Below are 14226 nucleotides of genomic sequence, written 5' to 3'. Positions count from 1 at the left end.
AATGCATTTGTGCTTGCGAGAAGTACCAAATCAGCATCCAAGTGTGCCACATTTGCGTGGGTGCACGGACGCATGTGGGGCCCATGCTCAGTATGTCCCGTGGGCGTGGATTCAAAGGCCTCCTAACAGCCAGACCTGATCGATCCGGTTACCCAATGCACTAAGACCAGCCCGGCTCGAGCCATTCTACCTGAACCCACCAACCCAGATTCAGCCATGGTCTGAGCCCTAGACCATGACACCCAATAAATGTGTGTGGCTTGGAATTTTGAAGGCCCTCTCTCTCTCTCTCTCTCATCCACCCATTTAACACCCTCTCTCTCCCACTAGAACCCTAACTTCTTTCATCGACCCATTTGGCTCCTTTTCATCGGCCTCTCTCTCTTTCTCTCTCTCTCTGGCCCTACCTCTCTCCATCTCCAAAATCTCTCCTTTCTTTTCCTTTTCCCAAGGAGACTGAAGGAGAGAAAGAGGAAACTGGGGAAGGTAAAGGGCATGGGATCGAAATCGAAGGGTTCCGCTTCCAATGAAAACGCCGATACTCCTTCCGGCGATGGTGGAAGCCCTGGGTATGCCATATCCCCATCTCCATCCTTTTTCTCGAGTCACATTCATTGTTTTCTATTCGTTTTCTCACCACCCATCTGTTTTCTTTCTCGAGTTCTCTTCTTTTTTCATCGAAAAGTCAAGCCTTGCCGTGCTTCTCCTTCGTTTCTTTGTTTGTGGGATTCTTTTTCTTATTTTTTCCATAGGTTTTCTCACTAACAATTGCGATTTCTGCATATCCATTTGCTCATTCGTTCAGTTTTCTTGGTTCTAGTTGAATATTCGTGCTCCATCGTAGTTGTTATCGTGTATTGTTTTGAGTTTTGACCTATTTCTCTATTAGCACTTGCTTCTTTGTACGCCCAATTGGTTTCTGTCGTGATTTTTTGTTCTTTTATAGTCGGTTCGGACCATGGCTTTTCTTTTTCTTGATAATTTTAAATGGATTTTTTCGCTGCCCATTTGTTCGGTTTAGACGCCCGTTGCCGATTTCATCTGATTCATGTTCTCTTTTAGTGAATCCTGATGATGATGAACTTTGTGCGTATATTTCTTTATTCAAACTTTTGAATGGATCTTCTAGCTGCCTTTTGATTATTTAGACATCTATTTGCCTATCTGATGTTGTTTTTCTGTTTTCTTCTTGAATGATCAGAAAGATATTCGTTGGAGGCCTCGCCAAGGACGTTAGTTTAGGTGAGTGTATTTTCATCACTCTATTTGTTCGCTATTATTTTCTGATCTTTTTTAGTACTGTTTATTTTATTTAATTTTCCCGTGATGGTGTGTGCAGCAACATTTAACAAGTATTTTGGGAAATATGGAGAGATTATTGATTCTGTGATAATGAAAGATAAGTATTCTGGGCACCCAAGAGGTTTCGGTTTTGTGACGTATGCAGATCCTTCGGTTGTTGACAAAGTCATACAAGAAACCCACGTCCTTAATGGCAAACAAGTAAGTTTTTTTTCTTATTTTCTTGTCCCTATTTTGAGGAAAATCCTGATTCACGCATCCTAAATCATTGAAATTACAATTCCGAATTTCTGTACTTCAATTTGACCTGTGGAATTAGGAAAGCGGGTTATCATTGCCATGTTCATCTTTGATATTTTCTTGCAACAATTTGTGTTTGTTTTCCTTGATGTTAAAAACTTCTCGGTGTCAGTACCATATCTGTTGCCGTTGTTGCTTATTTTTCATTAATAATCATTGCAATAGTGGTGTATAGATGCTGAATAAATGGGGTCTCCAGCTTGGAAAGGGATGCAATCTTACTTTCCAGTGGTGAAAGGAGTACCATGAGTTCGAAGCAAACATCTGACACAAGGGCTTCTCCATTCATTGTCATACCGGTCTCTAGCCATGCCTAAGGGTGGCAATGGTCTAGGCCGGGCTAGCCACCTCTTGGGTCCTAAAAAATTGGATGGGCTGGTTGGCCAGCTGGTTCTGCTTCTCCTTCTTATTTTTTTTCCTTCTAAATTCCACCTGAATTGGGCCTGGTGTATAATTATCCTTCTTCTAAAGGCAATAACAGTAACATCATTGTTGTATATTTAGCAAAAAAGGTTCAATGAGAAAACTTAACTGTGTCGCATGTGGTATGTGGTACAACACTGATACAATACCTGTGCTTTTCAAAAGATGGGTGAGAGAGAGAGAATGTAGTATATGTATTGTATGGAAACACTCTACACTGACACCTAAAGTACTGTGAAAATGGGTATGCTGAGCATTTGAATTACTCGTGTTGCAACCTAGATCATACACAAAACAACGGAAACCAGGCCACAATTTAAGCACGAAGACATGAACTATCAACAACTAACCACTATTACACCAAAAGGAAGATCTAATAGCATAACTATTTCACCAAATCAAAATGTTATGCCTTAACATGACTCAAACAACATGTTTTGTTTGATATAGCCAGTCATATATGATGCACTAGCAACAAACAAAAGCGATGACCAATAACCCTAATGGCGATTGAGGGGGAGGAGGTAGAACCCGAAGGGGAGAAAATGGAAGGGTTCCTCTCAAACAAATGCTTCAAATGACATTACAGAAGATAAGAGTTTTCATCTTCTTGTCATTGAGAAACCCATATTCCACTAATCATACTTTTTGGGAACATATTGTCATTGGGAATTGACATGTGTTTCACACTTGCTAGAAATATTGCTTTCATTGAGACTGATGCTGTTGCCATAGGGAATCAGATGAAAGCATGCCATTGCTGGAGGGAATGATCGGATGTGGGGGAATACATGAGGTGCACGAAAAACCCTTGGAAATAACTGCTAATCATTCTCCATTTGGCTTTTGTATATTGTTTACCCTTTCTTTTTAGTCAAAGGCCATACACGCTGCACTGGTCTTGGCCTTGCCATACATAGAAAAACTGGCCCAAACCTGGCCTAAGCCCAATCCATTGGGGCTAGGCCTGCTGTGGCTCACAAGATGCTCAACCTGGTGCCCACCCTTACTCGTGCCATACACTGTAACCCTACTGTTACTGATGTGACATTGTATATAACCCCCAATAGATAAGCCTGGCTTTTTGTGTGGCCCCAGCATGCTTATCAGGAAATAAAAAGACCTGGCGGTCGGGTGAAATAGATTGGTGGCAGATCTGATGCAATTGCGTGCAGCCATTAAGTTAATAGATTTTTGAGATAAAATAAATGTGGATTGATGAGTAATATCTCATGCTTGGGAACCTGAACTTTATCTCAATCCACATGCTTTATGCACCTTGCGTCGAAGCACTCTTCGATCAGTGCAGCTGTAACCCCAATAAAGGCTTTCAAGATACTACTGCCAATGTATTTGTTGAATTTATGGCATTCATGCTTGATCTTTCTTTAATCAGTTTTTACATTTTCTCTGTATTGACTGATTTGTAATGAAAAGTGAGGAAGGTGTTATTTTGATGTGAGACATATTTATTACTTGAATTGTTAAGATTAATTTATCTAAAGACAATGGCTTCTTTTTTCCAAAGTTACAAGTTCACTGCTAATCAGAAAGGAACTGAATGCTTACTTTTACCCAATGAGGTGCAAAAATAGAAGGCCTGCCATCAAGTTAAATAGTAAGGACAACTAAGAAGGTTTGTTTATGCAGCTAACAAGATGATCAGTACAATTATGGATATATTCATTTAATTGGTCTCTTGATGAGTGTAGTTGCAGTGCAAATTCTTTGTTGCTAGCCTCATCCATCCTACAGTGCAATGCTGCTGATGTTTTTTTTGTTGGATGTTAATTGTCCACCCAGAAAATTGTCGTGCTCACCACCTTTCTTGGTTGAGTAATATGGGGGGATCAAACGTTGTTCCTGTTGTCATATCGACTGGGAGTTAGATAAAAAAAAGAAACTGGGTGTTCTGCAGAGATGCATACCCAGTGGTCATTTGTGTTCCAAGTAAACTGTGCTTCAAAAATAGTAGTGAATAAACTAGGATATATTTTTTATTTTTTAAGGTATACATATATGTGATTAGTAACCACAAATGCGGGATGAACTGGAAGCTGGGTTACGGTGCCTAACTACATGCTAACCTAGATCCCACAAAGGGTGTTGGTCATAGAAGTAGGCCGATTAAGACAGCAGGACGATGGTCATGGAAGTCGAAATCTGCTAAGGAGTGTGTAACAACTCACCTGCCGAAATACTAGCCCTGAAAATGAATGACGCTTAAGTGTTTGACCCACACCCGTCCGTCGGGGAGATTGCTAGGCCTCAATGAGTAGGAGGGTGCGGCGGTCATTGCGAAACCCAGGCTGTGAGGCTGGGCAGAATGGCCGTCGGTGCAGATCTTGGTGGCTACATACTGGCCAGGGTGGGCAAGTGCCCACCTTGATCTAGAAATCCCCAATAAGGGGGTTTGAGTCAGGGTGGGTAGTGCCTGTAATGAAATATGCGGAAAAGCAAAGAGTGCATTAAGCACTTACAACATCCACTAATGAACAAACAAAAGGGCTAACACCCAAACCCACAAGAGACAACACAACATAAAAATATAAAAGTCTCTTATTGAAAAGAGAGAGAGAGCTCTCTTGAGTGAAAAATACAAGAGGGGTTCACCCCTATTTATACACAAAAGAAGGAGAGGGGGGATGGCCAAAAGGCCTTAAAAGGAGAGCCACATAGGGGCTCCCCATGTAGTCGTTGGGAGCCCCCAACGATCACAAATGTGACCGTTGGGGGCCCCATCGACTCCATGGTGGGGCCCCTTTGTGTGAGCAAAAAAACATAAATTAAAAAATATAAAATACAAAAAACAAAAAGGAAATAAAAGAAGGAAAACAAGTACCCTATCAGGTACTTGTGAAATGACTAAAATACCCCTATTGGGTATTTTAGACATATATATATATATATATATATATATATATATATATATATATGAATTACATGTATTTTAACACCCTCCCTCAAGCTTTACGGGGATATAACCGAAAGCTTGTTAAGGAGAAACAAAAAACGAGGAGCAGCGGCCTTAGTGAAGAAGTCCGCCAACTGATACTCAGATGTGACGTAAGGTAGTGCTATGGTTCCTCTTAGGTATTCATCACGTACGTAATGACAGTCCATCTCAATATGCTTAGTACACTCATGGAAGGTGTGATTGCTTGCAATATAGATTGCATTTTTGTTGTCACAACACATCTTTGAAGGAGTAGAGATGACAATGCCCATATCACTGATGAGACTTCTCAGCCACACAAGTTCCATGGTTGTAGAAGCCATAACACGGTATTCCGCTTCCGTTGAGGACAAGGATACCTTGTGTTGCTTCTTGCATCTCCAAGAAATCATAGAGTCACCTAAGAAAACACAAAATCCCGTAGTTGAGACTCGGTCATTGAGATTTCCTCCTCAATCTGCATCAATATAAGCAATTAAATCAAGTGACGAGGCAGAGGAAAGAAAAACTCCCTTAGTTATGGTGTTTTTGATATATCTGACGATCCTTAAAACTGCACTCATGTGCACGGTTGTAGGTGCATGTTGAAACTGACTGACAGAGTGGACGACATGAGCTATGTCTGGCCGAGTGATGGATAAGTAGGTTAGAGACCCAACAAGTTGCCGGTAGGGAGTAGGATCCTCGAGAGGTGTTCCATCTTCCAACCTTAATTTTGCATTGATGACTTCTTGGGTTTCTGTCTTCTTATCATCGGACATACCAGATTTGGAACAGATGTCGGCAACAAGTTTCATCTGAGAGAGAATGTACCCTCGAGGAGAGTACGCCACTTCAATCCCTAAGAAATATCTTAAGAAACCAAGGTCAGACATATCAAAATTTTCTTTCAAAACTTTTTTAATATCATTAATGCCTTGCTCATCACTTCCTGTGATGATCATATCATCAACATACAGTAGTAAAATAACTACTGAAGACCCTGCACTTTTCACAAACAAAGCAGTGTCAGTATAACATGAACGGAAATTCAAACTTAACATTACATTACTAAATCTATCATGCCAAGCCTTTGGGGCTTGTTTTAAACCATACAATGCCTTCTTAAGTTTGAGAATTTTATCTTTACCAATACACACTCCTGGTGGAGGATCCATATAAACTTCTTCAGTTAATTTGCCATTTAAGAAAGCATTCTTGACATCTAGTTGATAGATAGGCCATTTTTTAACAGATGATATGGCGATAAGGGTCCTAACACTAGTCATTCTAGCAACAGGTGCGAAGGTTTCTTCATAATCTATACCATATTCTTGATCATATCCTTTAGCTAATAACCGTGCTTTATAACGTTCTAATGAACCATCACTCTTAGTTTTAATTTTGAAGACCCATCTACATCCAATTGATTTTTTTCCAGTGGGTAACGAAGTTATTTCCCAAGTTTTTGCCTTTTCAAGGGCACTAAGCTCTAAGTTCATGGCTTCAACCCATTGGGAAATGTTTTTGGCCTCATTATAGTGTGAAGGTTCATGAAATGAGTGCAATGCAATTAGACACACTCTATATCTTGGAGTTAGGGACTCATAGAAAACAAACCTATTAGGAGGATTGGAAATCCGACTGGATCTCCTTAAGGAGGTTTCTTCTATGTTGGATCCTTGAGAGTATTTTTTTAAGGCGCTCATTTGAGTTTGTTGACCACGCCTAACATAGGTTTGGATTGGTCTATTTTCATCTATAACATTGTCAAGAGGAATATCCTCTAGGTCATTCTAAGACTCATTAGAGATTTCCTCTTCTTGAGGAGTCTCATCTTCTTGAGATAGAAGATCAAATAAAAAAGTATATTCACTTTCGTCAATATCTTTAGTTTTCACAAAACCATTTTCATTTTCCAAAAATGTTACATCTTTGGATACATAGAGTTTGTTATTTTTCAAGTCAAAACATCTAAAACCCTTTTGATTTTCTCCATAACCCAAGAAAACACATTCAATAGTCTTAGGAGATAATTTGTCCCGTTTATGTGTAAGGACAAAACATTTGCATCCAAAAATTCTTAATCTATTGAAATTGGGTGTTCTTTCAAATAGTTTTTCATATGGAGATGTATTTTGTAAAGATGAAAATATCATTCTATTTTTTAAGTAAGTTGAGGTTAAGGCCGCTTCGGCCCAAAAACTTTTTGGAATTTCTTTGGAAATAAGGAGTGTCATAGTGGTTTCCATAATGTGTCTATGCTTTCTTTCGGCCAAGCCGTTTTGTTGGGGAGTCATAGGACACGATCTTTGATGACAAATTCCATTTACTTCTAAATAGTTTTGAAATTCATTTGATAAATATTCTCCACCCGAATCGGATCTAAGAGTAGAGATATTACTTGAAAATTGATTTTTAACTATCATATGAATTTTTTTGAAGAAGTCAAAGACTTCGGATTTTAAATTGAGAAAGTAGATCCATACATACCTAGTGTAGTCATCAATGAAAGTAACGTAATAGGAGTACCCTCCTTTGGACATGACCGGGGAAGGACCCCAAACGTCCGAATGGACTAACTCAAAAGGTCTTTTGGACACAAAAGTTCGGTTTGGAAAAGTAGTAGATTTCATTTTGCCAAAAATACAATTCTTGCAAACAAAATGTTTCTCATTACAAAATTTCTTTCCAAATGGAAAGGAGTACATTTTTGAGAAACTTGGATGTCCAAGTCTTTGATGCCAAATTTCAATATTTTTATCTTGGACATGGTTACAAAAAGAGTTAGTGGGGAGTTTCAAGTTGCTCATGTAATAGAGATCTCCCCTCCTATGGCCTTGCCCAATCTGCTTCCTGGACCGGAGATCCTGTATAGAGCAATCCTTAGTTGAGAAGGAGATTTCACATCCATGATCACATATTTGAGCAACAGAGAGAAGATTTAAATTAAGTTGAGGTACAACTCTCACGTTTGGCACGTAGAAATCTTTTGAAAAGTTTAAAGTTCCAAAACTTTTTACTTGTAAAGATGTACCATCAGCAGTTGAAACATAGGAGTTTTTATAATTATTACATAAATCGGAAAGCTCATTTTCAAGTGGGGTCATATGAAAGGAAGCTCCAGAGTCAAGGATCCAAGAAGACATACCTGGAGGAGAGGAAGAAGCAATGGCGGCACTCGAGGTTGATGATATCTTGAGTAGAGTTTGTAGTGCTTTCGATAGTTGAGCAAGAGAAAAATGTTCCTTCCCTTTTGTGGTTTTCTCTTTCTTTTGAGTAGCTTCTTCAACGGAAGCAACCTTATTTTTAGGTGCTTCATTCAACTTAGGGCAATTAGGTCTTATATGACCCGGCTCTTGACAATGATGGCAAATGGCTTTTCTATAGTTGCCATTAAAATTATTTTGCCTCCCAAAATGAGGAGGTTTGTAAGTTTTCACATGGTTGCCGGGTTTTGATACGGCCAAGACATCATCTCCTCCTTTAATCATGCCAAGACGAGTTTTTTCTTGACATATTTCGGCTATGGCATCTTCCAAGGGAAGAGGCTTAGATCTATGTAGGAGGGAAGATCTAACTTGTTCATATTCGGGCCTAAGCCCATGTAAAAATTGGAAAAAGTGCTCTTTTTCCATTTGTTCTCTCCTTAATTCCACATCTACACTGGTAACCCATTTTGGTTCTAGTAAAGATAGTTCATCCCATAGGGGACCAAGAGTGCTAAAGTAATCCCTTACACTCATTTCTCCTTGCTTGATAGTCCGGATTTTTTCTTGAAGAAAAAATTGACGAGCAATGTCTTTTTGAGTAAACATACCTTTCATAAAGAACCATGCTTCATTCGCCATCCGAAACTTGGCAATGTTGGCGCAAATCTTGAGCTCCACATTGTTCATGAACCAAACAAGAATCTTGGCATGCTTGCTTTCCCAATCTTCCACTTTAGATTGGTGATCTTCAATGGCCTTTATGCGGGCAATTCCTTCAAGAGCTTTTTCTTGATCACCATCCATCTTAGTTAGTTGGAGTTGAGGTTCCGGAATGGTGCCCATAACGTATCCCCAAAGTTTTTTACCTTTGAGGTTGTTTTCCATGGCGGCGGCCCACATCATGTAGTTGGAGCCATTGAGCTTGAAGGAGAGATCAATCTTTTGTTCTCCTTCCATTTCAAACACTCACAAGAGGGTAAACGGAGAGAGATACAACAAGAAAAAAATATAGCTACACAACTAGCTATATTAAGAAGAAGAGCATAAACAAGGCTCTGATACCATGTAATGAAATATGCAGAAAAGCAAAGAGTGCATTAAGCACTTACAACATCCACTAATGAACAAACAAAAAGGCTAACACCCAAACCCACAAGAGACAACACAACATAAAAATATAAAAGTCTCTTATTGAAAAGAGAGAGAGCTCTCTTGAGTGAAAAATACAAGAGGGGTTCACCCCTATTTATACACAAAAGAAGGAGAGGGGGGATGGCCAAAAGGCCTTAAAAGGAGAGCCACCTAGGGGCTCCCCATGTAGTCGTTGGGAGCCCCCAACGGTCACAAATGTGACCGTTGGGGGCCCCATCGACTCCATGGTGGGGCCCCTTTGTGTGAGCAAAAAAACATAAATTAAAAAATATAAAATACAAAAAACAAAAAGGAAAATAAAAGAAGGAAAACAAGTACCCCTATCGGGTACTTGTGAAATGACTAAAATACCCCTACCGGGTATTTTAGACACACATATATATATAAATATATATATATATGAATTACATGTATTTTAACAGTGCCCACCCTGACTCGAATGCTGTGCCCTACCCTCCCTCCCTCCCCCTAGAGTTACCAATGGTCCAGATATGGGATAGTGCTTTTGCGAATTTTGGCTTTCCCGGATTTGAACTGAACCGACTTCCCAGTGTATTTTCTGATCCAAAATCTGAACTGTTTGCAACCCACCCTCCCCCCAAACCCACCCACCCAGCCTCTCTCTCTCTCTCTCTCTCTCTCTCTCTATATATATATATATATATATATATATATATATATATATATATAGAGAGAGAGAGAGAGAGAGAGAGAGAGAGAGAGAGAGAGAGAGAGACCTGTGTCCACCCTTTCTTGGATTTTTGGCTCTGCCCCTGAGGCTATGCTTTAATCAATTTAGATATCTACATTTGCTTTGTTCTTCATTATTTATAACAAAAACAACAAATAAGAAGAGAAAAATGGAGAGATGTGCACTGTTGGATTATTCTTTCTAACAATTTATGTGCACTCTGCAGGTTGAAATTAAAAGAACAATCCCAAAAGGGGCTATACCATCCAAAGATTTCAAAACCAAGAAGATTTTTGTGGGAGGGATTCCTCCAACAGTTACAGAAGGTATCTATACTGCTTTATTAGTTTTATGCTTCTTTATCCTATGCTTATAATTTTTTTTATCTGTATCCCCAGATGAGTTGAAGAATTATTTCGGGAAGTATGGTAAGGTGGTGGACCACCAAATCGTACGTGACCATTCAACCAACCGGTCTCGGGGTTTTGGGTTTATAGTCTTTGACTCAGAACAAGTTGTAGACGATCTTTTGGTGAAGGGAAATATGGTTGACCTGATGGGCATGAAGGTGAGTCTGATACACTGGTTGGTTGTTGAAGGGACAGAATATTTGTCTGAACTTTTTTATTCTATGTTCTAAATTTCCCTATCCAAATATTTTTTTGGTTCAACTTGATGTTGCATGTTATTTTTGTTTTCTTCAAGTTTTGTGGTTTTAGTACTGGTCCCCCCCCCCCCCCCCCCCACACACACACACACACACCATTTTGCAGTTAATCGTTAACTGATGTGGTAGAATCTAGATCTTTAGAGTAGAATCCATGACTAGGCTTTTTAAATGGTTTACAGGAAACATGAAGCTAGGTTAATCTCTATGTAACACGAACTTTTCTAGCAGGGCACTGCACCCACCTCGCACCCGCACCAATGCGGGTCCGACACTTGGACATGACTTCCTTTGTGTCAGGTGAAGTCAACCACAAAGAGATCCATTTCTGTCCAAAAGTAGATTCAGTTAATCCTAACCAAGTCCAGTTATATATATATATATACCTTCCCCGCAACCCACACCTAAGTTTTTTTAAAGTGCCGCATCGCCACATCCACTCCTGCATCTGCACCTGCACCTATGTGACATAGGTTAATCTCATTGCTTTCTTTGTAGATGGAGATAAAGAAGGCTGAGCCGAAAAAGACCTCCAACCCACCTGGACCTGCATTTGGTAGCGACTCTAGGGGTCGTCCGTTTGGTGGAGGGGCAGGTAGATTTGGTGACTCTTATGGCGGCTATGGTGGCCCTGGGGACTTTGGTCCTCCACCATCATATAGGTCTGGTGGAGGCTATGGTGCTAGGCTTGGTGGTTATGGTGGATTCGAAGGTGGCATCGGTAGTGATTTTGGTGGTGGTTATGGAGGCTTTAGTGGTGGCGGCTTTGGTGGTTATCGAGGAGAAACTTCCTTTGGCTACTCTGGCCGCCTTGGTTCTTATGGTGGTGGATTTGGTGGTGGGCCTCTTGGCTGCTATGGCCGAGGTGTTGATGACTATGATGGTTATGGCCGATCTGACTATGGGGGTAGTTATGAATCTGGTTCAGGTGCTGGTTATGGTGGAGGTGGCTACTATGGAGGTAGGGGTGGTTATGGAGGTAGCGGCACTGGAAGGTACCATCCTTATGCAAGGTAGAGAGTCTATGGAGTTCTTCTGCACTAGTCCATGGCTAGCTCAGGCAAAACGATTCAAGGTGCTTAGAAAAATTTCAGTTGATCTACTAGTATGATTGGTGCCTTGTGTTTAGATAGCATATGTACCAGAAGGATCTTCCCTGGTGAGATAGGCCTTAGATTATAGTTTGTGTTTTACTTGCGGTTCATGTTGCTGTATTTCTTAACGAGACCTACAGGCTTTCTCTCATCTTGTGTTTACTATGGATATGTTCTTTTTAGATTGTTAGCTTCTCTGGTTGGTTTTGTGGAATGGTCTCTGAATTTGGTCTTCCTTGAAACCTAAACATGAATGGGTTCTGTTCATGTTTTATGGATTCCAGTTTTAGACTTAACATAAATAGGGTTTGTTCATGTTTTATAGATTCCGGTTTTAGACTAAACACAAATAGGTTTTGTTCATGTTTTATAGATTCCTGTTTTAGACTACTATTCCAAATTGCTAGCAGGTTAAATATAAACCTGAGACCTCTCGGTTATGATAGTGTGACCTAACTATTCTGCTACCTCATTCAATCACAGCATTCGTGATATTTTCAAAACATTCTAGTGATTTTGTCCATTGAATTATAGGGGATTATGTTTGTATCCAAATGTATTGTTCAAGTCTTTCTAACTATGCATAGATCTTTGCCGTCCAGTACTTGGAAATGCTTTCTTGATGGAAAGCAATGATATCTTGCAGATGTTGCTAGAAAACTAATATGCAACTGCACTGTTAGGTTTGTGAAGTAGGCCCCAATCACTGCCAGAGGTTTGGGAGATTTTTCCCAAAATCTACTCCATCCTTTTTCTGATTCCTAAAATATCTCGTTTCGAGCAACTTGCAGCATGTCAATATGCTTTTAAGTTCTGTTTGTTCATCCTATTGCTAAATGTGCTGCTAGGATGATTATTGTTGGATAGTGTTGACCCTCTCTCTGCTTTTGAGGGGCATCTTTAGATGCTTTAGATCCTTTAAACTATTTGAATCTCGAGATCCTTTAAACTATTTGAATCTCGAGTAATTGTGAGGAAGTTTGCATGTGCTAAGGGTAAAAGGTTTTATTTATATCGAATATCGAAAATTTTAGGGCATTTTGGAAAATGTGTCAAATTAGCCCTACATTATATGTAGGGCTGTCAATGAGTGGCTTTATACGGCTACCCCTCGGGTATGAGCATAATAAAAAGTGGTGATCAGAATAAAATGTGGTTTAACTCCAAACCGGTTATGGTTTTTTTACAAGGTACCTGACCAGACCCGAGTGTTCATATGTAGTTTCAGTAAAAAATAAATTTCTGAAATTATGCGGCTTCGCTTTTGGGATTCCATTTATGTGACCTGACAAAACCTGAACCCGGCAATGTGATATTTGGGTGGGTTTGGTTTTTCCCTGTGGGTCGGGTACCCGACACGTTGACAACCTTATACCTGAACCGATTTAAACTTTATATGAATACATTCATTTTCCTAATTTTATGAATTTGTCTTGACGATACTTTTCTAATTCTGTTATTAAACACTAGAGTCTTAGGTTTTGTCTCACTTTTCACCCATCTGCCTGGTTGTGGGCCTACCCCACTTGGCAACCTACTCGGTTCATTCCCGATCAACCTAAAAAGCTCAACAGCTATGGACCCAGATTTATTTGTATCCCAAAAAACCATTAAATACCCATCCCGATTCCAAACTGTTCTATGATCCTATAGACCGGATCCATAAATGCACGACCAGATATATATCTCAACCTTACTGTGATTCACTTAGGGCTGCTAACTGAACATGGGATGTTTGCAGCAGGCACTCAAGCCGGGCAAGCCGAGCCATGAATCGGCTGGTTAAATTAGGGCTGCTAAGCAAACCAAACCGGTCCAAGTTCCAGAAGAACACGGGACATTTTTCAACCAGGGACAAGGCCAAGTACTTAACCCCAAATGCTGGATCTGCTCTCCAGGGCCTCATTTAATCAAACACATGACACTACTTTGTGGACCCCATCACAATTCAACAATGCCAAAAAAAAGTGTTAACATAAAATGCAGCACCGCTGCATCATGCATCGCCCACACAGCCGCCCATCTTGGCATTTCTCGAGATGGGCATGGTCTCCATCTTGAGAAATGTTGAGATGGGTGGTTGTCGGCAGCACTGCATCTCGAGAAATGCCAAGATGGGTGGCTGTCAGCGGCACTGCATATGCATGCATAAAAAATGCCCTAAAAAGAAAACATAAGAAAGATCGAGGTGAAGGGATCTGGTCACGCGTATCCATCTCTGTGGTTCTAATATGAGAGGTTTAGATCATGTGATATGATAAAACACATTTCCTCCATGTTTTCAAACAATCACCATCCATCCCGGCGACAATGTAGCCCCCCTGTGGAAGTGATGGACGGTGGGGATGTGAAAAACACAAAGAAAACGTGTTTTGGCATCACTTGTGTCATCCCCCATCTTGGTACCAACGGGGCCTCTGCTTGTTTGGTAAGAGCTGTTGGTTCACGTC

General features: G+C 40.3%; 1 protein-coding gene across 1 annotated transcript; it reads left to right on the top strand.

The window, feature by feature from the left end:
- Positions 1 to 354: 354 nt before the first annotated feature.
- LOC149818384 (uncharacterized) lies at positions 355 to 11958 on the top strand. Its single transcript, XM_089984489.1, has 6 exons — positions 355 to 569; positions 1202 to 1242; positions 1340 to 1503; positions 10242 to 10341; positions 10414 to 10583; positions 11181 to 11958. Exons 1-6 carry the CDS (start codon positions 496 to 498, stop codon positions 11697 to 11699), a joined length of 1068 nt encoding a protein of 355 aa, XP_089840615.1. The 5' UTR covers positions 355 to 495; the 3' UTR covers positions 11700 to 11958.
- Positions 11959 to 14226: the final 2268 nt, after the last annotated feature.

Source organism: Nuphar pumila, chromosome 13, assembly GCF_984573655.1.
Source record: "Nuphar pumila chromosome 13, dmNupPumi1.hap1.1, whole genome shotgun sequence".
In the NCBI taxonomy this organism is placed as follows: Eukaryota; Viridiplantae; Streptophyta; class Magnoliopsida; order Nymphaeales; family Nymphaeaceae; genus Nuphar; species Nuphar pumila.
This window is presented reverse-complemented; position numbering and strand designations above follow the sequence as displayed.

What these genes read in the sequence shown, in the direction of transcription:
- LOC149818384 (XM_089984489.1), top strand. Translation starts at nt 496, where the DNA reads ATGGGATCGAAATCGAAGGGTTCCGCTTCCAATGAAAACGCCGATACT. An exon ending in GGCGATGGTGGAAGCCCTGG is followed by an intron (nt 570 to 1,201) that starts GTATGCCATATC and finishes TTGAATGATCAG; the next exon opens with AAAGATATTCGTTGGAGGCC. An exon ending in TTGACCTGATGGGCATGAAG is followed by an intron (nt 10,584 to 11,180) that starts GTGAGTCTGATA and finishes CTTTCTTTGTAG; the next exon opens with ATGGAGATAAAGAAGGCTGA.